This window comes from Populus alba, chromosome 17, assembly GCF_005239225.2.
Source record: "Populus alba chromosome 17, ASM523922v2, whole genome shotgun sequence".
Classification (NCBI taxonomy): Eukaryota; Viridiplantae; Streptophyta; class Magnoliopsida; order Malpighiales; family Salicaceae; genus Populus; species Populus alba.
Window position 1 is genome coordinate 17,982,041 of NC_133300.1, and position 24,401 is coordinate 18,006,441.

Consider the following 24,401-nt stretch of genomic DNA (forward strand, 5'->3'; position numbering starts at 1 on the left):
CTTTGTCTCTGCAATTTATATGACTCCCTCACCCTACTAATGAAGTGCTTCTTGACAAGTAAGGCCTGCAAAATTTTGATAAACTCCCATCAGCTGTGATCTTTTAAACAGAAAGAATCTAATTGATTAAGTTCACGATTCAATCTGCAGCTGGTATAAGCCTTGTATTCTTTCCCTATAGGCTTCCTGCAGAAAACCTAGCCTTGATACGACCCACATCAACATAACTGCAAAACCAATATTGTAAGTTTGCTTGAATATTGAGCATCATCTAATTTGCTCTCAAATATCCTCTTAATTTTCTACAACGCTTCTTAGGCTACAAAAGGAAGTAACTTTTCCCCTTCTTACTCCCTCTCCCAATATTTGAACCCAGATCTCCAAGCGTAAATCTCAAGTCTTCCAATATTTGAACCTTGACCTCCAAGTAGAGATATCAAGTGCTTAATAATTTGGAGGCTCTCTTGGGGAGGACTTGCTCTCAAAGCTATGTTGTAATGAAAAGCTTGATATTATTGAAACAACCAAAGAAATTTCCCATTAGTTCCTGTCAAAATTTAGACATTTTTCTACACTCGCAATGTTTCAACACGAGTCCCAAAGAACAAAAATCTACAGTAGTTATTGCTTTAACTATAACTCTTCATTATTTGACAAGCTGATGTCAACCAATGACACATCCTATGTTTCCTTGTAGGAGTCGAGTCATACGAATCACATCCCATGTTTTGTCCTAATTTTTCTCTTGGTTTTTTGAACAAATTCTAAGTTTAGATTTGTCCATTTTCAACCGATGGATATTTATGGACAAAATAGTTGAGAGTTTTCAGGCAATCCATTCCTTTCCCGAATTCATTGGATGAACTTAGAGTTAAACACAAACAAATCATCTCTTTAAAAACCCAATTCTTTTACCTCCCAATCATCCTCATTCAGTTACAAGACCAGGATCAAAACACTCTTTTAACACCAACATGGCTGACGAACAAGCTGAGCTGAATCGCATTTTCAAAAGATTCGACTTGAATGGTGATGGCAAGATCTCTGCAGCAGAGCTGGGCGATTGCTTGAAGACCCTCGGCTCAGTCACAGCAGAGGAGGTCAAGCGCATGATGGCTGAGATAGATACCGATGGTGATGGATCCATTTCATATCAGGAGTTCTTAGATTTTGCTAAGGCTAACAGTGGCCTGATGAAGGATGTTGCTAAGATATTTTAATCTTTCAACATATATCCTTTCCTTTTCTTTGTTGTTTTTACTTAAGATGTGCTGTAATCTATGATTGTTTAAGGCAGCAGCAAGTCTAAATGAATTTTGATTGACACAGACTTGCTTTCGCAGCTACACTACAAACATCTTTATCAACTAATGTTTCTATATGTGAAATTAGGTATCTTTGGTATTTGGATGTGATATTGCAACAACAGAGTGGTTTTGTGGTCAAACAAGACGTTGCCAGTTCACGCTTTCAGATCCCAATTCTGAAAAATGGCTCCTATTCCAGAAAATTTTAAATGCACAAAAAATTGACCAGCATCTTAATTTTAGCCATTGATTGTGATCGTCATGCTATCATTTTATGGTCATAGGAAGCTCAATTCCTTGGCTATTTACTGCAGTATGATCTTCAAGTTCGGTCATGTACAAAGATTTAGTGAAAAACCATATGCTAGTATGCAAGTTATGGCCTCTCGAGAACTCAGAATTCACATTTCACGATAAACTGCTTTGTCCCACTTGATTCAGGCCAACAAACACACGCATGAACGATAAGAGGCATCATATTCAAGCTTTTCTACTATCAACAAGTAAAGAAAACAAGTAAATCTGCATGTTGTGTATAAGAAATATAAAATAATAAGTCTAACCTTGAAATGAATCTATTACTTTCAGTCTTTACAATCATCAAGGGAAGATAACTAGAAAATCAGCGTATTGCTTCCAAGATTATAAAATTAGAAGTTTAGCCTTTAAATAAAATCTATCTTGTTGGCCCATTGAAGCCGAGGGCAGCAGAATGGAAGCTATTTACACACTTTTAAGCAAACTCGTTTTTCCTACTTACAATTTCAACACTCGTTTTGATTCTGATTTCCAGGCCTTTTCTCTTCAGAGCAAAAAAAGAAAGAAAAGAAAGAAAGAAAGCAAAACCACCAAAGAGAAAAATCAGAAAGTTGAATATACCATGTTTTAACGACAATAAAGGTGATCATCATCCTCAAATTCTGAAACTCCTAACATAGCCAAAGCTAAGTGACTATTCATCTCACTTTTTGTCTGTTGTAGCTGAGGGTAACAATCTATAAGCCCAGAAAAATTGGACTTCTTCCTGTTTGAGTAGATTGGTTGTTCTTCACCTCTCAGTATGCCAATAATTTCGTCTATTCCTGGCCTTCGAGATTCTTCATTACTTACACAGGCGGTGGCAGCCTGAATCATCTGGATTATTTGAGTTGTATTTCTCAAAGTGCATTCAAGACGTGGATCAACCAACGCCTCAATGGCTCCTTTTCCCTTCTGCAATAGAGGTTTAGCCTGCAAAAGAATGCAGGGTCCATGATGTCAATTTCACATCCAAGCCAAGCAGATACTATTCATAATAAAAGAACAAATGTCATCATGTTGCGAACAAATGGCCAATATTTATGATAGGTTGTTTGCTACTTGCTCAAGTCGAAATGATTTTTCATAGTGCAATCAAATCCTACTATGAGTGACCTTGTTTCCAAAGCAAAAGCACGTGGTTTTATTAGAGCTTTAAGGCAAAAATCATAGTAAAATTTAGTAATGATAGGATCCTTCAAAATAGCAAAACCATGAGAACAAATAAAATCATCCTCTACATGATATTACAACAAATTTGGCAAATTCGTGCATGATTCTGGGATGACAATTGCTTAATAATTCATGTTTTAGCTAAAGTCGTCATATAATTGAGGTCGAAAGTAAACTAGAAGGAGATGAAAAAGTCAAGCGAAAGCTAGAATTCTAGCCACCAGTATAACAGTCTTTACTGTCAATCGATTTCCCTAGAATCTGCAGGGAAAAACTGGTGCATGAATTCCATCCTTTTTACAGAACTACAGGATAGAGGTTATATTTGCTCAAAGTTTACTAAGAATTTTGATGTTCGCTCGATGTCTGATTAAAGGATTGACTTATTCTAAATAGGTATGATCAGAATGTGGCTCGTAGACTATGGCGTTGCCTAATAGATCGCCTTATCTCTTCATGGAAAAGCTTATAGAGGGGCCCTTCAATCAAAAGCATTACAGAGTCAAAAGGACTAATGGAAATTTTGAAGGAAATTAATTCAGTAACCTACCCATAGGACCAAATTCTCTTCCCCCGGTGGCCTTCTTGCTTCAATTGGCTTCCTTCCGGTAATTAGTTCCAGTAGGACCACACCAAAAGCATACACATCCGTCTTATCAGATATTTTCCCATGCTGGAAATACTCAGGAGCCAAGTAGCTGTGCAATAAAGATTTAATCAGAATACAAATTTGTTGAACCATTAAAAAGACATGTATGGTTTCTCTTCTCATACCCAAATGTCCCCTTGACAGTTTTACAGAGGAAAGGGACTGAAGGTGCAGAAGTCCAAGTAGCTAAACCGAAATCACACAACTGCAAGCAGAATTGTCATTATTGGTCAATAAAAATAGCATGCGTAGACTAAAATTGACTCCAAATACCACAGAACCACTTAAATGAGAGATTGTAAACCATAAAACAAACCCCCTTACCTTCGGGACTTTCTTGGAAGAAAGGAGTATATTTGAGGGTTTAATATCTCTATGAACAACACATCTCTCAGTTCCATTATGCAAATATGCAATTGCTTGTGCAATTCCAAGTGCAACCTTGTATCTCACAGACCAGGAAAGGCCTGAAGAACCCTTGACTCCTACCTTTACTTTCTTCTTATCTGCAGAAGGGTATTCCATAAATTACTCAAATTCCACCAAATTCAATCAAATTTCAAATTTCCAAATCAAAGAACAAGAAATTATACCGTGCAAATGGCGTTCTAAGCTTCCACCAGATACATATTTGTACACCAAGAACAAACCCTCCTCCGGATCAATACAGAACCCCACAAGAGGCACAATATTTGAGTGGCAAAGAGAACTAGCAATCATTAATTCTCTACAAAATGCCTTTGAAGCCTCTTTATCCTCCTTGTCTAATCTCTTAATTGCCACAGCAGTCCTCAAGAACCCAACTTTACCTCTAAAAACAAAGCTCAAAGCTCCCCTTCCCAAAACTCTACCTAACCATCACAACAAGAACAAATCAAAATCTCAAGCAAGAAACCAACTTCAAGATTCAAAACCAAAAACAAAAGATTTTCATCTCTTACCTTTTGAGAAATTATTAGTAGCAGCAAGAATTTCTCTATAACTGAATCTGACCAAAGAATTTGCAACTGGAAAGATACTCCTCTCAAGAGACTGAATTCTCCTCCATTTAAGCTCTTTAGCTCTCGTCTCATTCAATCCATTGTCCAAATTCACCATCAAAACAGTTGCAGAAGCTGAAGAATTCATGTTCATTGACTCAAGCTCAACTTGAGAGCATAAACTGAACCTGAAAGAAGAGTGAACTGAGTGTGGGTCAGAATTTGTTAACTCTGAACCACAACCACCGGACTCTGCCAGCAGCCATGCCTTGTTGTGCTCTAAACTTCCATTCTTGCTATTACTCTTTTTAATGGTTCCATCACTCTCATTTGGTAAAAAACAGGCCAAACCAGATTGCCAAAACATTTTTGACAAAAAACCTTTCATTTTCAGCTCATTATCATAGTCAAAGGAATAATCCTTGGCTATGATAGTTGAAGCGGAGAGAGCATCACAAGTAGATATATTTGATGGCTCTTTTGTGTTTCCACAAGTGCCTTGACAGAACCCCATTTTGAAAGCAGATCACAATGAATGCACAAGGGCCCAGAAACCAGAAAAAGAGAATATAAAAAAAGTTAAAGTTGATGCCTCCTTTGCTTGAAGGGTGGGGGAGAATTTGCTTTTCTCTATACAGACTAGAGAGAGAGAGAGAGAGAGAGAGATGGGAAAGAAAGAAATGGACTTCAATGGTTTATGGTCCTTGTTTGCATAAATCAATGCAATGTATGTACGTACGTATGTATGTATGTATAGGTAAAGCCGTGAAGGGTTGATTAGTTTAATGGGGATTCGCGTAGAGGGAGCAGGTGGCAATGAAGAAGAGGTGTATGGTCCCCTGAAGCTCGTAACCTATAAAAATGAAATGGGTTTTATTGGGGTTTGGATTCAGTTGATGGTATTTTATTATTCAGGGGGAAATGAGTTGATTACGTAGAGAAACAAGGGATTCTTTCTGCTAATGTCAGAGTGGACAAATAGAACCCCACAACTGCAAGTTTTAGGCATGAGAGAAGAAAGGGCACCAACCAAGAAGATGAAGATTGTGGGTTAAAGAAAAAAAAAGAAAGATTGTGGGTTAAAGAGTGTTTTTCAGATTGGGTCATGAAATAAGAACACGAAAGAGATGACGAAGGGGGCAAAGGCTTATTATTAACAATATACTAAAAGGCGTGGGGAAAGCACTGTAGCTTCCCCACGCCTTTCACTTATTAATATATTATTATATATTATTATTAACAATATACTAAAAGGCGTGGGAAAGCACTGTAGCTTCCCCACGCCTTTCACTTATTAATATATTATTATATTATAATTATAATTATATTATATAACTTTTTTTTTATTTTTTTGTTTTTTTAATGAATTTTTTTTGTTTGATTTAGTTTAATAATGTTAATTTTTTTTTATTTAGTTATCAGATTTTCATAATACGAATCCCGGATTTGATGGGTTAACCTGATTTAACGAGTTAACCCGGATTTTTTTTAATTAATTTTTTTCATTTAGTTTAGTTTGTTAATGTTAAATTTTTATTTATTTAATTATTAGACTTTCATGACACGTATCCTAGGCTTGATGGGTTAATCCAGTTAATTCTGGGTAAACCGTCAATTTTTTTTTCTATTTAGTTATCAAATTTTCATTGTGTGAATTCCAGGTCTTACGGCATAACTTGGTTTAAAGAGTTAACCCAATTAATTCAATTTTTTTTTCTTCATTAGTTTTTTTTTTCCTGTTGGTTTTTTTCTTTGTTTTTTTTAATTAATCTATTTAATTATCATATTTTTATGACGCGATCTTATAACCAGATCCACATCCAATATTCTTGAGTCCGGTGTTGCAGTTAGGCTCACTTAAATTTGGGTCATGCAAGTTTAATAATATTATTAATATTACTCTTAGGTCAGGTGTTGTAACCAAACCCAAAACTCTTGAGTATATATAGCTTTACAAAAAAACTCAAAACTTTTAATTTTTAATTTTTTATATATTTTTTATACCAAAAAAAAATGACCCGCGGCATTGCGCGGGTCATATAACTAGTATATATGTAAAAGGTGAGACCTGTGACCTTATGGGGTTTTTCGGGAACGAAAATTCAGACAAGAAAAGAAATTGATTAGGACATGTGTATCATACCAAGGATTGCTTTGTAGTTTGGTGACCATCCAAAGGTCTTTTGCCAACCTCCAACAACCTCTCTACGTGTAGAGGCAAAACTAGCCATAGCTCGAGCCCGAAAGCGTGCTTGAGTTCAAGCTTTTTCATGAGAAGGTGAAAGAATTTATTTTTCAGTTCTAAGTAAACAAATGAGGCTATATATATATATATATAACTCTTATGAATTATTAGAATTCACCTAGCTTTGGATAAGAAAAGAAGATTTATTTAACATTTGAAATAGTTACTGTTGACTTATATTGTTTTTTTCTTAATAGTAAATATTGATTTAGATGGTAAATGGAATTTGTTTTAAATTTTCTATTTTACCTGTTGGGATTCAAATGGGAAGAAAAAAAATTGAAACAACAAAATTTTGATCAATTAAAAAGATTAAGCATCAACTTAGTCAATCTAGTTAAAATTAATTTGATTTTTTTATATAAAAAGTTAAATAATATCATTTTAATTTTTTTAAATTAAAATAATATTATTTTAATTAATCCAAGAGTTATTTCAAGTGAGCTTCGCAAAAAAAACTATGTTTAATAACTTTGATTTTCTAGGAAAAGAGAATTTTGGTATTTATGTCATGATGATGTTATAATGGTATGTTTTGTTATCTATTTAAGGACCTTGTCTTCTTATCAAATCTTCCTTAGTTTCTGTACAAAGATTTTGGGAATAGAACTACTTACATAGTTATCTTTGACAAATTCTAAAACAGGGTTCTTACAATTTGATTGGTTTGATGATGAAACCTTGCCTACTTAACCTCATCGACTCAATTGCTAGAAAATTCCTTCCAAAAATCATGTTTTTTTTAAGAAAGAAAAGAAAATTAATAGAAAGAAAATTTTGGTAATAGATTCAGAATTAAAGAAACGATCAAATTTGTTCTCTAATTGAATATATATATATATATATATATATATATATATATATATATATGGTAGAGAGTGCGAAGGTTTAAATTATTTTATTTATATAATACAAGATGTATTTATATTTGACTAAAGTTACTTTCTATTAATATTGTCATATATTTTTAAATATTGCTTATTAAGTACTTAGTAACGATAAATTTGAATTGGCAGTCAGATTCTTTGATGAAAGTCAACTCATTACATGACAATTTGATTAGAATTACCTAAGGGAAACAATTTGTTAAAAATATGAGTAAATGGAGAAACTCTTTCAAAAGAAAATATTTCTCACGGAAAGAAATGCTATTAAAGAGGTGAAAATGTCGGGATATTTATAAATTTCGGTCAAAATATCACAAAAATAACATAATTATTATAGTGTTTTCCTTTTATATTTTGTTTTTATATACTCCTTCATGGAAAAACAAAAACAGAGTACTGAAATCTAAACAATAGGATATATTTGAGAATGTCGTGTAAATTATGTTTTCTCAAATCTTGAAATTGTTTTTTGTTTAAAATGAATTGTTTTTTTAATATTTTTTAATAGTTTTAATGTGTTGATATTAAAAATATTTTTTAAAAAATAAAAAAATATATTTTAATATATTTCTAAATAAAAACACTTTAAATTATCACCATTACTACAATTTCAAATACACCAAAAACACTGTTTCAAGCTTTTTTTTCAAAACAAAAACACTTTAAATTTCAACCTCCTAACTTAAAAAAAAAAATCAATAATAAAAAAAAAAACAAAACAAAAACAGTATTACTTTGTATTTTTTTCAACAAGGATCAATGCTCCCAACATATAATTCAGACCTTATCTCCTAGGTGGGAAATACTCCTAGGAAGAGTGCTCTTTGAAAGGAGATTATCCACCGATTAATTTCTTTTCCCTTGCAAAATTTTCAACCGATTTCTATTATCTTTGCAACTCTGAATAAATTTTAATATTCTATTTAATTGCAAGTGCTTGATTTTCTTGCAAATCGATGGCAGAGTTTTTCCAACTAGGAACAACTGCATGTTTGTTCTTGCATGCAAGAGTTAATATTTATTGGAAAGGGGTTGGTAGGACTATTTGCAGGAGAGGGAATGTCCTCCAACCGAGTAACAACCAGATTTTTCCCTTTCAAGATATTTCTTACACGTTATCGACTAAGATGTTTTATTGCTAAAAAATTACTCGCCATTACCACCTGAAACCAGCTATTGGTAATAAATTCCAACAGATTATCAAGTGCCTCTGTTATTCGTATTGATGTGATGGGTAAGCTATTGGTAATAAATTTTGAAAAAGAGCTACCAAGCTGATAAAAAGATGGCAATTTGAAAGGAAGGTCGTGTGGACAAGATATATTCAATACATGGTGTTCAATCATTTTGTGTAAAGATCACACTCTAATTTGGAGAATTGGCGTGTTCATGGCTCCGTTCCACATATTAGTGGCTCCATTTTATTCATTTTACATGCAAAATAGATGGTGAAATTCTTTTTTAATAACATCCATTTTTTTATTTGTTGTTTTTTTATAAATATATTTAACTAACAACAATGCAGGCCATAGTTTTTGGATGCAAACCAAGCCCGATTGAGGTTTTTATGGAAACGCACGTGCAAATTGATGACCACAAAAAAAAAATACAAAAACTTGTAGATATCCGAGCTTAGTACTTTGTGCCTGGTATGTTGTTTTCAACTATTTTTTTTCTTAAATTATTATTTTTTTGAACTTGTTGATTTTTTTTTTAGGATACATATAAAACCTGATTGAAAGAGAGATGCAATGATGTTCCATCAACATATCCGGATCTCGATCCGTATTTTTATGGTTTGAGGCATAATCATCTAGTAGACTTGATAGAAATCGGTATACATACACTACAGTTGAGGAATTTCAAATGAACAACAATGTTTCAATCGTTGGATCCTCATAATTATTTTTGAGCACTCAAACTCTAGAGTTCGAGGCAATTTTAGACTAACGAGTTAAAGATTAGACAACTCATCTTGCTACTGATTATAAACGACACATTATTAAAACGGTCAAACTCCGCCGATTGGTAAAGAAAATGAGATCTCATAGGTGGTACATGTGCTCCTTCTTATTCTCCCCACAGTCCAGGCAAAGACCTGCCTCCTCGCCCTCTTCCTCCAGCACCTCTATTATAGTTTAATTATATTTGAACTTATAAATGTTTAAATTTATAATAAATATTTGAATTTTATATTCATTTATTTATTTTTAATTATTTTCTATTTCTGTTTAATAGATTTTTAAATATATATGTGTGTGTGTGTCTTAAATTATTACTGACGGGTTTACTGATGGACTTAGTCCGTCGATATATTTTAGAGAGTCAGAAAAGGATTCTCTGCAAATGATATTGCTACTATTTACTCACCGACAAAATAACAAATGGTTTGTTAGACTATTATATGTCAAATTCACTAACAGACATATGGACAAGCGAAAAAAAATCACTGATGGAATGGCATATGATTTTTTTCATCGATGATATGTTATATCCATCGATGGAAATGCTAACAGAATAAAAAGGGTAAATTACTTTTTTGCACGCTTTGTCCATCAATAAATCTATCTGTAAAATTACTACCAATAGACAACAAATCAACGATGAGAGTTTATCTAACAAATTATTTTTGTTCATGAACCTGTTGGTAAGTTTCTTACTGATGAACTGTGAGTATAAATACTGATAGAAAATCATGTCATTAAATCTAAAAATTCAAGTAGTGGGTCAGCATGATATAAGAATAGGTAATGGATGTTATCATCAAGGTGTTCCTAATACGGTAGTTGAAACTTGTCAATCTCTAAATACTGAAGCAACTAGATTTTTAAAAATGTTTGAAGTTGCAAATCAATCTTCGGGAAGGGGTGTGCAAAGCATTTGATGCTACAACACAAATCAAGAGTGTGATAGGATTAGGAGAAAGAGGCTCGACAAAAAAAAACAAAACAAAAAAGGTGACCATTATTTAAACAAGATAGAATTTAAGCCAAGCCTAAATAGCCTAGCTTGATTATTAACATCTTTTAATATGATAAAGGATCTCCACAAGAATTATTTTAACAAAAGGGACCCAACTTGTCTCCTCACCAAAGAGAATTAGGATGCGATGCCACATTTGGGACCCAAGCATTGGATTTTTGACAAGGCTGGCTGTGATGCTAGAAATGGTAGAATTCAGGCAAGGTTGGTCACTTTTGACTGGTCCGAAATAAGGTTATCCAACTGGTCGTGCACGTGTGTAGCCGGTGCCTGATTAGGACCTACCAAAGAGATTAGGAGGTGATTAATTAGAATTTGTGAGTTTGGTTACAATCATTCTGATCCTTTTGTGAGGCAAAAATCCATGATGCATGGCACGCTTTCAATGCTTAAGTACAGACAGATTGGGCATAAACGTGTGTAGAGTTGCTTTAAGGTTGATGATTTTTGTTCTTTTTCTGTAGTTAGTAACATATTAAAAAGCATCCCATAAAGATGAGTTTATTTTAGCGACTAATTAGGGAAACCCTCTAAAGCTTAGTTTCTTTTTCATCCCAAGATTTTATTTTGACTCCTTTTAGAATATATCGAATTCTAAGGACTTTGTTTTTTAGAGAAAGTTCGACTATTCTTGGATTTAGAGTGTGTGATTTATAGTTACTATTTTGAGATAAAAAAGATGTAAATAATAAAAATATATGAGACATAAATCCACATATTTATTCTTTAAAATTATAAAAAATTTACTCAAAACAATTTCACTTATTTTATCAAGTATAAAGATGAAAGGTGTGGGGGAACATTGTTTCTTCATAATGTTGTTTTTTATTTTCTTTTCATCTTGACTTTTTTTTTTCTTTGGTTATTAATTTTTTTTTTTAATTTAGTTCTTATATGATGTGTTTATAGAGATTTATAGTTGATAATTTATTTTAATTTACTTTTTATATGGTTATAACGGTATCAAGAAAATATCTCAGCATCGAGTTGATATCACAAAAATATATCTCAGCATTACAATATGGTCTATTTTAAAAAACATTTAGTTAAATAAAAAATAATTTAAAAAAAACTATGTTATTAAACTTTATGAAGTCAATGACTTGGTTTGTGAGTTTGGCGAGGTAACCCTGGTTACCTCAATTCGCAGGTTTAGCGATATTTTTACTAATTAAACTCGACTATGTGATCGTTTATTTTTCTATTTATTGTTTAGTTTAAAAAATAGTTTAAAAAAAACATGTTATTAAATTTTAGAAAATCCATGGGCCTGTTGATAGGTTTAGCAATTTTAACTTTTTTTTCTTTTTTTATTTATTTTTTTATTTCATCCTTAAATACTAGGCTGATTGAAAATTGCGTTTCATAATTTGTTTTGTTTTTTCTTTCTATAAGGTTATCATAATCTTAAGAGAAGTCTCAATATTGGTTTGATGTTCAATTTTGTGATCATCAATTTTTGTTATCATATAGTTAAATAAAAAATAATTTTAAAAAACAAGTTATTAATCTCATTAAAGTTCATTACCTCGTTTGCAAGTTTAACGTGTTGACTCAGGTTACTCAATTAACATATTTAGCAAGTTTACCCAATTCTTCTTCACTATTGGATTGGTTGGGAAATAAAATTCATGGTTTATTTTTTTTCTACTTTCTATAGGCTTATCACAAACTTAAATAAACATCTGTTTTAGAGTTGGTGCTTGATTTTGCAAGCATCTAATTTTATCATAAAATGAAATAAAAATAATTTACAAAAACACCAAAATTACTAAACCCATTAAAGTCTATGACCCAGGTCTTAGGGTGACCGAAATCAATCCAATTTGGCATTGTCTCAATATTAAAAAAAAAATTATTATTTTCAAGTTTTTTTAAAAGTTACATTATGTTTTTACTAGACATCCAAGTTTTTCTAGACCCATTAAATTAAATAATTCACTTTAAATCAGCTCTCATACAGTTTAATTTGAAACTTGAATTAGTTAAGGAATCAGGTTAGCAGGTTTCAAGATTGAATCGCTTGATTGAAGTTAATGATATGTAAAAAAAAATCTCCATGCTTTTAATATTTTTTAAAAAGTTTAGGAAAATAATAGTTTTATTAGCACAGGTGTAATATTATATATACAAAAATAATGATGAGTGGAAAAACTTAGGAGACATCCTATATTTTTATTTTTTCTATTTTTATAACTTTTAAACTGATTTTGTCTACATCACCATAACGACAACTATTTCCGACATTGATCACTTATAATTCATTGATGTCTTTGACGACAATCATTATGGCATTGAACTGTTTGAGGCCCACTTCGTGAATCAATTAATTGATTGAAATTGGGTTGAAAAGATATGATATTATCCATAATAATTTCATGGATTCCAGCTGGGGTTCATTGAACGTGATTTTGAAAAGAGATGATGTTGAGGACATTACATTAGAGAAGAAAGCATGACCGGTTCTTAATTTGATCCCAAAGCCAAAGGGCACAGAGCATGAACACGATATTCTTGAGAAATAAAAATGATGAATATTGATAACCAATGGATTTTTTTTTTGTATGATCTCATATTCAAGTTCCAATATTATTAATATTAATAGCTACTGAAAACTTACATAATAGTTAATTTTAAAATTTTTAAGAATTAGTCAAGGTACATGTACTTTGACCCAAATATCCATTTAAATAAAATAAAATAAAAATAAAACCAACGAATATTGTAATGTTTACCTTACAAGAATGTACATGTGGTATATCTTATGTCCTATATAAATGTGCCAAAAATAATTTAGTGGTACTTCTACAAGAGCAAAAGAAGTAGTTGTCATTCTAATTTCCCATCTATAACGTTTTTTTTTTTTTTTTTTCCTAGTATGGAAGGGGTGCTTTTATTGTCACTCCTTTCCGTTACTATCCTCTAATAAAAAAAATAAAAATAGGAATGACAAAAGAAACAAGATTAAATGGCAGAAAAAGATAAAATTATGTTTATTAATAATATATATAATTTAATCCCCAAAGTGAAATCTCAAAGAGTATTATTTGTTAATTTTTCTTTTATGTTTCATTTTTTATTTCTTTGCATTGATAAATTTGTATACATATTAGCATTTTCTGGTGCTGGCAAAGAAGGAAGGGGACACAGTTATCGATAATTTCTATATATGCATTGATTAATTTGATGTCGATTTTAATTTTTTAGAATCATAATAGAATTGTACTCTTTTTGTCCAAGTTTCTTTAGTGCTAGCAGAATTAAGAACATCTTCTATGTATTCTCTAAAAAAGAAAATTAGAACATCTTTTTTTCTGGAAAAAAGGGAAATTTGACGAGTAGAGCATCTCTTTCATTTTTCTTTAGGGGCTGGGAAAAGAATAGTATCATATTTTATAAAAAAGAAAGTAGATTTACCCAGGAAAAGATTGAAAGAAGTGCAAAAGAAGGGAGATTTCTCACGTAAAGAATAAGAAGCACGAGACCAAAGTGTACACTATAATGTTCTGTGTAGCTGCTCTTTGCGTTGTAATGTCTCCTGTGACATGATCCCACAAACCTAATTAATTGAAAATTTTAATTATTATGTCTTTCTCCCGTATTCTTATGTGAGAAAAGTGTAGGCAATTGTGCTCCCAACAATCCAATAATGTGATTCTACTGTTAATTTATTTATTAGTGTTTCCAAATCTCTCAAAACCACTAATAACTAATTAAAAAAGCTCAAACAATATGTGAAATTGTGGATTTTTTTTTGTTAATTTATTTAATAATGTAACTTGAGTTTGGGATTAAGAGATCTGCTTTTCCTATGGTCTTATATTAGATTCATGTGGTTACTAATATAATAGTCACTAGAAACTTATATGGTCATTAACTTTAGTGTCCATGAAATTAGCTGAGGTGTGCAAAAACTGACTCAAACACTTACATTTATAAAAAATATATATATATATAATTATTTAATGAATTAGTTTGTTATAACTAATTGAGATCGAGATCATATCCAAGTTTGACTCATAAAATGTAGTTTTAGATAGTTATTTTTAAATTCATTTCTTAATTATGTTTTAGGATTTTATTTGGTTTTTAGGTTTTAGCTACCATTTAAATAATTTATATTTTATTATTTAAAATATATTATCCAAGATTATTAGTATTATTGACATCCAAAAAAAAATTAACGGGATTTTCTCTACAATCTTAGAATTTAAAAAACTTGAATTTCTTTCTCTGCAACTTAAATTAATTTATAATTTCTAGGATTTCAAAAACTATAACTTTCTATCTTTGTTATACATTAAGTTAACAACTAGGAACCAAGAAGAGCTAGAAAGTTCGTTGCCTTCACAGAGAGCATGTAAAATCTTGCACTGCCAGCCCGAATGCACAAGATCATTAATGTCTTGATTAATAGCAGAGTTAGGATGATACGAAGAGTCTTGAGCGGAGATAAGCTTCATAGACTCATGAGATTAATTACAACCTCTTAATCTATCTGTATCTTAATTAATCATCATTCACCTAAAGAGAATTGAAAATTGATTATAGTGGTTGGATCCATGAACAAACCCAAACATTCTACCTCATAAAAATCTGAATTTCTTTTTTATTATATTGATATCAAAAATAATTTTTAAAAACTAATATATATATATATAAATAAAAAATACTTTAAAAAATAATTACTATCTTATTTTAAAACACTCCTAATAATACAATTAGACGGTGAAAATATTAGTGTTGCTTCGTAGAGAAAGTGGAACAAAATGGGTCCCAAATATTTTTTTTAATCATGCTTTAATATTTTTGTTTTTTTAAATCTGTTTGAAAATGTAATTGCAGTTATTTTTTAAAATATTTTTTATTTAAAAATATATCAAAATAATTATTTTTTATATCAGCACATCAAAATAATTCAAAAACATTAAAAAATATTAATTTAAAATAAAAAAATAAAAAATAATAATTCTTTTTAAAAATACTTTTAAAATATAAAACCAAATAATAACATGTATAACAAGGCGGTGATCATGTGATGGTCAGTATCGTACATGAGCCGTTGAGTTATAGAAAAGCCTCATGATTTTCAAACTTTTGAAAAAACAAATATGACATGAAAATTCACATGGAGCTTAAATTTCAATTGCTTTGGTTTCTTAAATCGGTTTCGTTGACTTCCATGCACAAGAACATGATGTATTAAATTTACTTTATCTTTTTTAAATATGAAAATAGCAACATTTGAATCCTTGTTCAATGGCCGAGGTAAGGATCGAAAGAACATTTTAATTACCATTTTTGTCTTCTAAATCCGAGAATGGGATTGGAAGCCGATTTGACCCTCTACTCTCTTTTTTTTAGCTTTATTTTAAATTAAAACATCAAAAAAATTGTAGTTATTTTAAAAAATATATATTATTTTTAATAACGTAAAGTGATTTTTTTAGAAAAACAGCTTAAAGTTATATTAGTTTTTACTTTAAAGAATATAGGAAATATAGAAAGTGATGTTCACTGAGATTAAAAGGAAAAAATAACCTTGAATATTTTAAAATTAACTAATTTCAATCTTTTTTGTTTTATATATAATAATAGCTGATATTTAATTACATGGTTAATTAATAACCTTAAAAAATTTTAAATTAACTAACCTTAATTATTTTATTAAATATATGAGCTCTTAATTTATATGAATCTTAATTAAATTATATATATATATGAATCTTAATTTATTTACTAAAAAATACTATATAATATGTTGATTATCATTTCATTTTTACTTGCGTTTCTTTGTTATAGTTTCGTTAACAACACAAATATCACGATACAAAAATACAGGCAAATTATAGGCCACGTGTACAAATCCCATCCTGGCATTAACTCTCAATGCTAGAAGTTTATTCGATGGAGACAATCTGGAAGATTCTTTCACTTTGGTTTGTTTATTTCTTGACTTTCCTTTTATTTAATTTTATGATGCTCTTATTAACAAATCCATTATATAAAATATATAAATAATTTCTCACATTAATATTGTCAACTGTAGTGGGCGTGCCGGAGTGGTTATCGGGCATGACTAGAAATCATGTGGGCTCTGCCCGCGCAGGTTCGAATCCTGCCGCTCACGGTTTTTTGTTTTTTCACATTTTCATGCTTCATTTCTTCTGGATCTCCAGAGGGAAAGATAACTTTTATGGATGATTTTTTCAGCCCAAAAAAACCAAAGGTGAAATGGCTTTAGAAGCTACTACATCATTAGCCACAATAAGAAAAAAAATGAAAAAAAAATATAAATTTGAAAAAATATTACTATTCAAGTGAATAATGATATGTGAGGAAATGTGCAATAAAAATTCTCCTCCTCCTTTAGTGTTTTTTTTTTTTAATTATTAATGTTAATCTATTTAGCACACTTTATACTTAGACCAATTACTAAAATCATTCTCATATCTCATACCCAAAACCTTTCACATTCCTTGCCTCCCATGTCTTGTTCAATTACCATTTTTCACCAAATCAAATGCTACAATTAATAGGTGTGTGTGTGTCTACAGAAACACATATATAGAGAGAGAGAGAATTAGAGGGTTAGCCATGAATGGAATTCAAACAATTGACCAAGCCATTCATAATAAAAATCGTATGAGTTTTCTCATGTGGATAGTCTACCTTTGCAGAAAAGTCAATTTAATATTGATGTGCACAACTAATTCAAAATGCCTTTAACCACATGAAAAAAGATATAAAATCAAGGATATTCTATTAATCGGGGATTAAAATCAAATCTACAACAAAAAATAATGGCAGTCATCTCATACAATCATATTTAATTTACTAAAAATTCATCTCATAAATAAGTTAATAATAACTAAAGAAAATAGTTGAAATCCATAATACCCTCAGCTAAAAAAATGTATTTAAAGATTTATTTTTAAACTAAATTATCAAACTACAATTTCCAATCAATTCTATTCATTTCATGACGAAATATCCATATTAATTACAATTATTTTGTAAAATAAGCATTCAAGAGGAAAGAAATATATTAAACGGATAAAACTATCAAGTTTATGGTAATTAAATTAAGATATGGACTATCAATTTAGTTTATTGAATTCTAAAACTATTATTTTTAAGCAAATTAAGGCTAATAGTCAAATTTATCTATTAAGATCTTGACTGTTAGTCTAAATCTTATAACCAACATTGTTTTAAAATAATCTGAATTTTTTTCTACTTATAAAAATAATTATAAAAAAAGGCAAACATGGTACCACGTGTCATGCAATATATCCTTTTAACAATTTGAATAGACAGGATAAAAAACATTATACAATCTATGTCAAATTTGACGAGATACCTTTAGTTTGCTTAGAAGATTCAATAGAAAAAATCGATAGTTGTTTCAAAATGTATTTGCTTGAGCTCAAAAACAATTTAAAGGCCAGCGAGAGGAGGGGAATAATAATAAACAAAAAAACAAAATTGGAAGCGCTAGAAGGAGGGCTTGAACCTCCGACCTTGTGGTTAACAGCCACACGCTCTAGCCAACTGAGCTATTCCAGCTGCTTGAATCACTAATCAGTTTAAATTATTATCTACAAAACCTGAGACAGTTTCTGAACGGTTGATGGCTTCTCTTGAACAATCCGAGGGAAAACATGTGCTTCCGTATAATACCGGTGATTAGCTATATTCTTACTCTTTTTATCCAAACATTGCAGCTAGTTTTTTTTTTTATTCTCATCAATTTTCTTTTTGCTCCGTTCTTATTGAAAAGCCATCAACATGAACAAACCATACAAGGATCATTTGATGTGTCCTTGCATGTCTCGAATGGAAGGTGTATAGCATAAAGAAGCAGAATAAAAAATCAAACTTTTGAACTTCGAAAGCTGAGTAAAGGTACCACCATATACACTCTCGAGGGGGGGAAATACTACTAGTACTTGTTACGGGAGAGACATTTCCAAGGGGAAGAAGTTGCTTGAATGGAAACTTTTCATTGAAGTCATGATCTGTGGTCTCAAGTGGAGATGAACAAAATCAGTAACATCCAGTCATGCTGCAATTCTAATATGGGAGATCTAATCTAGCACCAAAACCACTGCTAAGAAGCTGCGGCATCCTTCGCATGAGTGTACTATACTGATGGAGTATATTGCATAGCAAGCATTTGAAGTGCGATGTGCTCGGTGAAAAGCAGATTAACGAAGGGATCTGTCTAATCAAACACGGTGCGAAGGTGTGGGGTGTGAGTGTGTGCATGTGGAGAATCAATACATTTAAAAAAACGAATAAGTGAAATACGATATGCTTGTGTAAATTGTGTTTGATTCTTGAAAAAATGAAGAGACGAAAAAACACAAGACAAGAATAAAAATCCCATCTTTGGAAATCTAGGAGAAACTAGAGGAATAAATAATTCTATACGTGCCTAAAATGGAAGTTGGCTTCTGTTCATCTTAGAAACTTTTTGATTGAATTTTCCAAAGATTCATAAAAGTTCGGAAGCAGAAACCCAAACCAAGGGGATCCCAAGTTTTTTCCTCTCCCCTTCTCATTGAAAAAAAAAATAAAAAAGAAAAGGATTATAGGCACACGAATGGCGTTACAAGTTCCGCAAGATGATCGCTCAAGTGCTAGACAGGAGAAAGACGCATTTAAATAGCAAGAGAACCATATGTAACATAAACCAAAAAGAAACCAGCAGGCATTGCGAAGGAAAATCCACATGAAAACTAAATGAAAATCCAAATAATAACAGGAGAAAGACACATTTAAATAGCAAGAGAACCACTATCTTGATGTTAGCAATATTGAACCCCCCGCGTCAAAGCCTCTTCTTCTTGAGGCACCATTTGCCATGAACATTAGGAACATATTCATCAGGAATACGAGAAATACTGTTCACCATTAATATTGTCTTGCCAAGACAGTGGAGAGGAATCAAGGAGATACATAGATTTACAAACAGAAAAACTATAATAGTAGTGGTATCTACCTCCTATTCTGATATGGACAATGGGATACTCCTTAGGCAAAGTTGAACTTCCATCTAATAATGATTTGAAGGATAATCAGCTAGAATGACATTACTCAGCATTCTACAAAAACATCTAATAGTCACAATTTTAAATAGCATTATGAAAAAAAAAAGGCTAATGCACCCATTTAGGGTCATGTGGTCTTTTTTTTCTACAGCATGAAACATGTGTGCAAGTCCTGCAGCAATAATTGTAAGACACCAGTTAATGTAAGCATCGCTAATATTGTTTAGTTTCAACAGATTTTAGTCTACCCGATGAGCTTTCCACTTTCTCAGAAGTTCCTCATACAAAATTGGCTTTTTCTCCTCATTAAGCATCTGTTTCAACTTTGATAATGACGAAGAGGTCAACTTGATTCCCCTTTCAATCATAACCTCGGCATACTTTACTGCTTCTGGAACCATACGATGATAGCGGAGCTCAACAACCAACATATTTCCAGCCTCTTCCAAGTCTGATTCACCATAATTCTCCATCATGCATTTCCACACTTTTATAGCCATATAAGGTTCCTTTGAATCCATATATGCCTTAATAGCAGCATTGCAATTTGTTTTGGTAGGAAAGAATTCATTCTTGATCATCTCGTTGAGCACAAATGATGCCTCCTTCAACTTTTTATACTTAGTCAAGTATTGGAACAGCACATTATATGTTTGTGAGTCAGGGAACACTCCATTATAAATCATCTCATCCAAAAACTTGTTCGCTATATCAGTCTGGTTATCATAACAATGTATAGCAATCATCAAATTATACAGCTGAATATCAGGCCTAAACCCAACCCTTGCCACCAAAGTCTCCCAAATCAACATAGCCGCTCTAATATCATTACACTTCAAGCACTCTTCAAGTGCTAGTCTAAAGAACTTCACCCCAGGAAAACAGCCCCTATCCTTCATGATGTCAAAATGCTTCATCGCCTCGCGCAACCCATCATACCCCTTAAGCAAAGTACTCAAAAACGTATCATATGCCGGAACATTCCTTGGATCCCAACCAACCATGCTCACCATGTCTGCAAAAGTCGTTCTCGCACTAGCCACATTCATTTCCTTTTCCCACCCCTCTAGTAAAATCGCATATGAATCAGCATCAGGCAAAATCCTATTCTTTGCCACATGTAGAAACTCAACAGCATCAAAAGTTCTACCTTCTCTACAAATAGCACTTAACAAAGAATTCAAAGCAACAACATTTCGAGTACAACCATATTGATCCATAACTTCAAAAGTCATAATAGCTTCTTTAACACTATCAACAATAACATAACTACTAAAAACTGAAGCAAAAGTAGCTAACGAAACCAAGTTTTCTCTTTTCATAGACTTAATAGCACCCCACATAGCATCAAACATAGAATTCTTACCTAAAAGATCAACAACAAGATTCCAAGAATAAGGACTATGTTTGTCATTAAGTTGCAAGCCAGCCCATCTGAAGAACTTAACAGCTGAGCCAGGTGAAGAATAAGACAATTTAAGAACTTGTTCTACATCGGTTTGGTTAACACGTATAACAGTGGCATCAAGAACTGATTCCACATTATGAGAAGGTGTGTTTGCTATGATTTCACAGAGGAGTTTGATTGTTGGTGGGAGATTTGGGGTTTCAAGATAAGATTGGAAAGAGGGTTTCTTGGTTATTGAGGAAGATGAGGGAGAGTGATGGTGGCGGTGTTTTCTGATGAGGCCTTGGTTAAGGTCAATATCGAGTAGTCTCTTTTTGCTGTTGCTGGCCATCGATATTTGACAGAGAAGAAAGAAGGGTTTGCAGACTTCGCAGAGTCCAGGGGTTTTTTCCTATTTATCAATTTTCCAATTTCTTTTATATCGGCTTTATAAAGGAAAGGGAAAATTACTAAAAGTCGTATAATTTACTAGCTTTTTATATTTCATCTTTATGTTTTTAAAAACTATAGTTTACATAATTATAAAATAGATTAAATTAAAAAATAATTTAGAATATAAATTATTACACGTATATCAAAGTTTTAAGATAAATTAAATTAAAAAATAATTTAGGATATTCTATTATATATATACAACAAAATTTAGGATGTAAATTATAATTTTTTTAAAATATATTAAATAAATATAAAAATGATTAAATTATGGGACGTTTAAATAAATTTTGTTAATTATTCCTATCAATATAGTAAGTATCATTTTTAAAAATAAAAATAATTGAATTATTAGTTAATTTTTATATAAATTAAATTCGATTTAAGTTGAATATCTGCAATGGAAAAGATACTTCACTCAATTCAATATTTTTCATTCATCTGTATCAAACTATATCTCTAAGCTAATTTATTATTATTATAACTTTTAAGCAAATGATTGTGTGTTTGGATGAGAGGTGGTTTGTATTTTTTAGGTAAAAAAACATGTTTTTGGATAAAAAAAAACATGTTTTTTTTAGTTTTTAAATATGTGATTTATATTTAAAAGATGTTGTATCTTAAAAAAAAAAAATACTATATCTTGAACCAAACACACTTTATATCGTTTAGCTTATTGGTAAATTGCTTTTTGGAATATTATGCAAAAATATATTTTACCGTTTGATAAAAAGTAAGAGATGTTGAGGTACCATATAGAATTTTGAATGCATTTGTTGGTATAGATAGAAAGATATAGAGATTGAGTGAATTCTTATATTTATAATATGAGGGGATATGAAGAATGAAGAAATAGATTAAAAAACAATATCGTGAAGTTTTATTTTAGAATTGTCCTTATAAAATTTTAAAAATTATAAATCATGTCCTGCATTTAATAGTCATGTCCATTGATTTTATTTAAATTAGTTTTTACCATTGAATTTGATCAAACAAAAATAGTTAAAAGAGAGAGAGAGAGAGGATTACTTTGGAGGTAATTTGACCACAATGATAAAAACTAAAACCATAAGAAAATCTTATTTTATCATGATAAATCTTTAGACACCAACTTTATACATCTAAAAAACATAGAGACATGAGAATTTAGATTTTAAATAAAAAAAAAAAATTGATTCATTTTTTGCATTAATGGAGTGTTCATGAATGATTTTTAACTTTAGATTTATTTAAAAGCTTAAAGAATTATTTACATTATAGTTTTTAGATCCGGACCTGAGTTCAAAGTTCAAGTTCCGGGTTTTATCTGAATCACCTGGATCAATTTTTTTAAAAAAATTCAAAATGATATCATTTTAGTATATATATATATATATCAACGGATTGCAGCCGAGTTTTTGACCAGATCTTGCTAGGTAATCGGAGTCGTCGAGTCAATCGGTTATACCTGGTTTTTTATTCGGGTTTAAATCTCGGGATCCGGGTCAACCTGTCAGCTTTCAAAACTATAGGGACATGGTTTATTTTTAATGAAACAAATACAATATATTTATATCTAGCCCATGTCTCGTTTGAATTTGATGCAATTATCCAGATTCCAACAAGCAATGAAATATACGATCCATAAACAACACATCATCTATGCATATGACACGTTTTCTATATATAGAATTATTTTAAAAACTGCACCTAGATAGAGCCTAGGCATGCGCCTCGGCTCTAAATTTTTTATTATTATATTATTATTTTTTTATTTTTCAATGCTTTATTATGTTGATTTTCTTTTTACTTTTGTTATTCATATGAATTTTTTCATGTTATTTTATTTAATATTTCACACATGATATTTTTACAATGAAATTGTAGATTTAAAAGCATATTAAATTAGTTAATATGTTTATGTAACCTTTTTATTATTAATAATTTGTAATTGTTTTTCAAGAAACCATAACTGGAAATTATTAATGCATATGTATAATTTAAAACTTTAAACTATGATTTATTTTCTAAAAATATTACCACCATTAAATAATATTAAATGATTTTGAAAAAAAATTACAAAGAATATTTCAAACAAAACTTTGATAAGACATTAAGCTTCAAAGATAAAATGGTTTTTTTATATATTTTTTAATTTAATTGTTATTTCCTGTATGTTATCTTTTACTATCACCTCACTCATGATGCTCCATGAATAAAATGAAATAACAAGAAATTAATTTTTTTTGTGTTTTTTTAAAAATAAAAATAAAAATAATTTTTTTATTTTAAATTATTTTTTAGTGTTTTTTGATTATTTTAATATGCTGATATAAAAAATATTTGTTTAAAAATAAAAAATATATTATTTTAATTTATTTTTTAACAAAAATTTTTTTAAAAAATAATTATTATGATAATCTCAAACACTCTTTAAATATTGTTGGAAAAAATGTTGCAAAAATTACTGTGCATGCTTTTCACATTTCACATGTACTCGTTGTGATAATTTTTTTTTCATTTTGATACTTAAATTGTTTTTTAGTCAATTGCATCTTTTTAGACTTAAATTGAATTACAATTGCTTCAAATTTATTGAACAAAGAAAAGATTGAAAGAATGAAGACTAGAGTAATAAAAGAAAATAAAATAGGTGACAATTTTAAAATTGAATAAAAAAGTTCACTTTGGTCCTCTTACTTTACAAGTTATAAAGTTTTGGTCTCTTGAGTTTTTAGAAATTTGATTTTGGTATAACATTTTATTTCATTTATTTTTCAATATTTAATTTGAGAAATGAGAAAAAAAACTGGTTCGATTCTGATTATAGAGAAAAAAATCAGTTAATATTAATTGTAACTATAAAAAAAATTAATTGTAACATTAATGAGTTACATTTAACGATGAGAGTTTATTATAATTATTCTTTTGTCTATGCTGGAATTTTTTTTTTTTAATTTTGAGTTGATTTTAGATTTTTAAGCATATTTTTGAGCTTTTTTTACA

The 24,401-nt window shown here is 30.5% G+C and overlaps 3 protein-coding genes and 2 non-coding genes across 6 annotated transcripts; 2 read left to right on the top strand and 3 right to left on the bottom strand.

Annotated features, from left to right (window-relative positions):
* Positions 1 to 116: 116 nt before the first annotated feature.
* On the top strand, positions 117 to 2,010 carry LOC118028842 (polcalcin Syr v 3). Its single transcript, XM_035032567.2, has one exon. It carries the CDS (start codon positions 975 to 977, stop codon positions 1,218 to 1,220), a length of 246 nt encoding a protein of 81 aa, XP_034888458.1. The 5' UTR covers positions 117 to 974; the 3' UTR covers positions 1,221 to 2,010.
* Positions 2,011 to 2,160: 150 nt separating this feature from the next.
* Positions 2,161 to 5,519, bottom strand: LOC118028840 (probable serine/threonine-protein kinase PBL7). The gene is made up of 6 exons (XM_035032565.2): positions 4,368 to 5,519; positions 4,020 to 4,277; positions 3,751 to 3,932; positions 3,552 to 3,631; positions 3,328 to 3,475; positions 2,161 to 2,537 (listed from the first exon to the last, which is right to left on the bottom strand). The coding sequence occupies exons 1-6, from the start codon at positions 4,918 to 4,920 to the stop codon at positions 2,193 to 2,195; spliced, it is 1,566 nt and encodes a 521-aa protein (XP_034888456.1). The 5' UTR covers positions 4,921 to 5,519; the 3' UTR covers positions 2,161 to 2,192.
* An 11,049-nt stretch (positions 5,520 to 16,568) lies between these two features.
* On the top strand, positions 16,569 to 16,650 carry TRNAS-AGA (transfer RNA serine (anticodon AGA)). Its single transcript has one exon. It is a non-coding gene; the product is annotated as a tRNA-Ser (tRNA).
* A 1,365-nt stretch (positions 16,651 to 18,015) lies between these two features.
* Positions 18,016 to 18,089, bottom strand: TRNAN-GUU (transfer RNA asparagine (anticodon GUU)). Its single transcript has one exon. It is a non-coding gene; the product is annotated as a tRNA-Asn (tRNA).
* A 1,244-nt stretch (positions 18,090 to 19,333) lies between these two features.
* On the bottom strand, positions 19,334 to 21,393 carry LOC118028849 (pentatricopeptide repeat-containing protein At5g15010, mitochondrial). 2 transcript variants are annotated; one of them, XM_035032576.2, is made up of 2 exons: positions 20,943 to 21,393; positions 19,334 to 20,642 (listed from the first exon to the last, which is right to left on the bottom strand). In XM_035032576.2, exons 1-2 carry the CDS (start codon positions 21,313 to 21,315, stop codon positions 19,816 to 19,818), a joined length of 1,200 nt encoding a protein of 399 aa, XP_034888467.1. In that variant the 5' UTR covers positions 21,316 to 21,393; the 3' UTR covers positions 19,334 to 19,815. The 2 variants fall into 2 exon arrangements, with proteins under 2 accessions (XP_034888467.1, XP_034888466.1); XM_035032575.2 differs by having other exon boundaries at positions 19,334 to 21,393.
* Positions 21,394 to 24,401: the final 3,008 nt, after the last annotated feature.

What these genes read in the sequence shown, in the direction of transcription:
- LOC118028849 (XM_035032575.2), bottom strand. Translation starts at nt 21,315, where the DNA reads ATGGCCAGCAACAGCAAAAAGAGACTACTCGATATTGACCTTAACCAA.
- LOC118028842 (XM_035032567.2), top strand. Translation starts at nt 975, where the DNA reads ATGGCTGACGAACAAGCTGAGCTGAATCGCATTTTCAAAAGATTCGAC.
- LOC118028840 (XM_035032565.2), bottom strand. Translation starts at nt 4,920, where the DNA reads ATGGGGTTCTGTCAAGGCACTTGTGGAAACACAAAAGAGCCATCAAAT. An exon ending in TACTAATAATTTCTCAAAAG is followed by an intron (nt 4,278 to 4,367) that starts GTAAGAGATGAA and finishes TGTGATGGTTAG; the next exon opens with GTAGAGTTTTGGGAAGGGGA. An exon ending in AAGAGAATTTGGTCCTATGG is followed by an intron (nt 2,538 to 3,327) that starts GTAGGTTACTGA and finishes ATTCTTTTGCAG; the next exon opens with GCTAAACCTCTATTGCAGAA.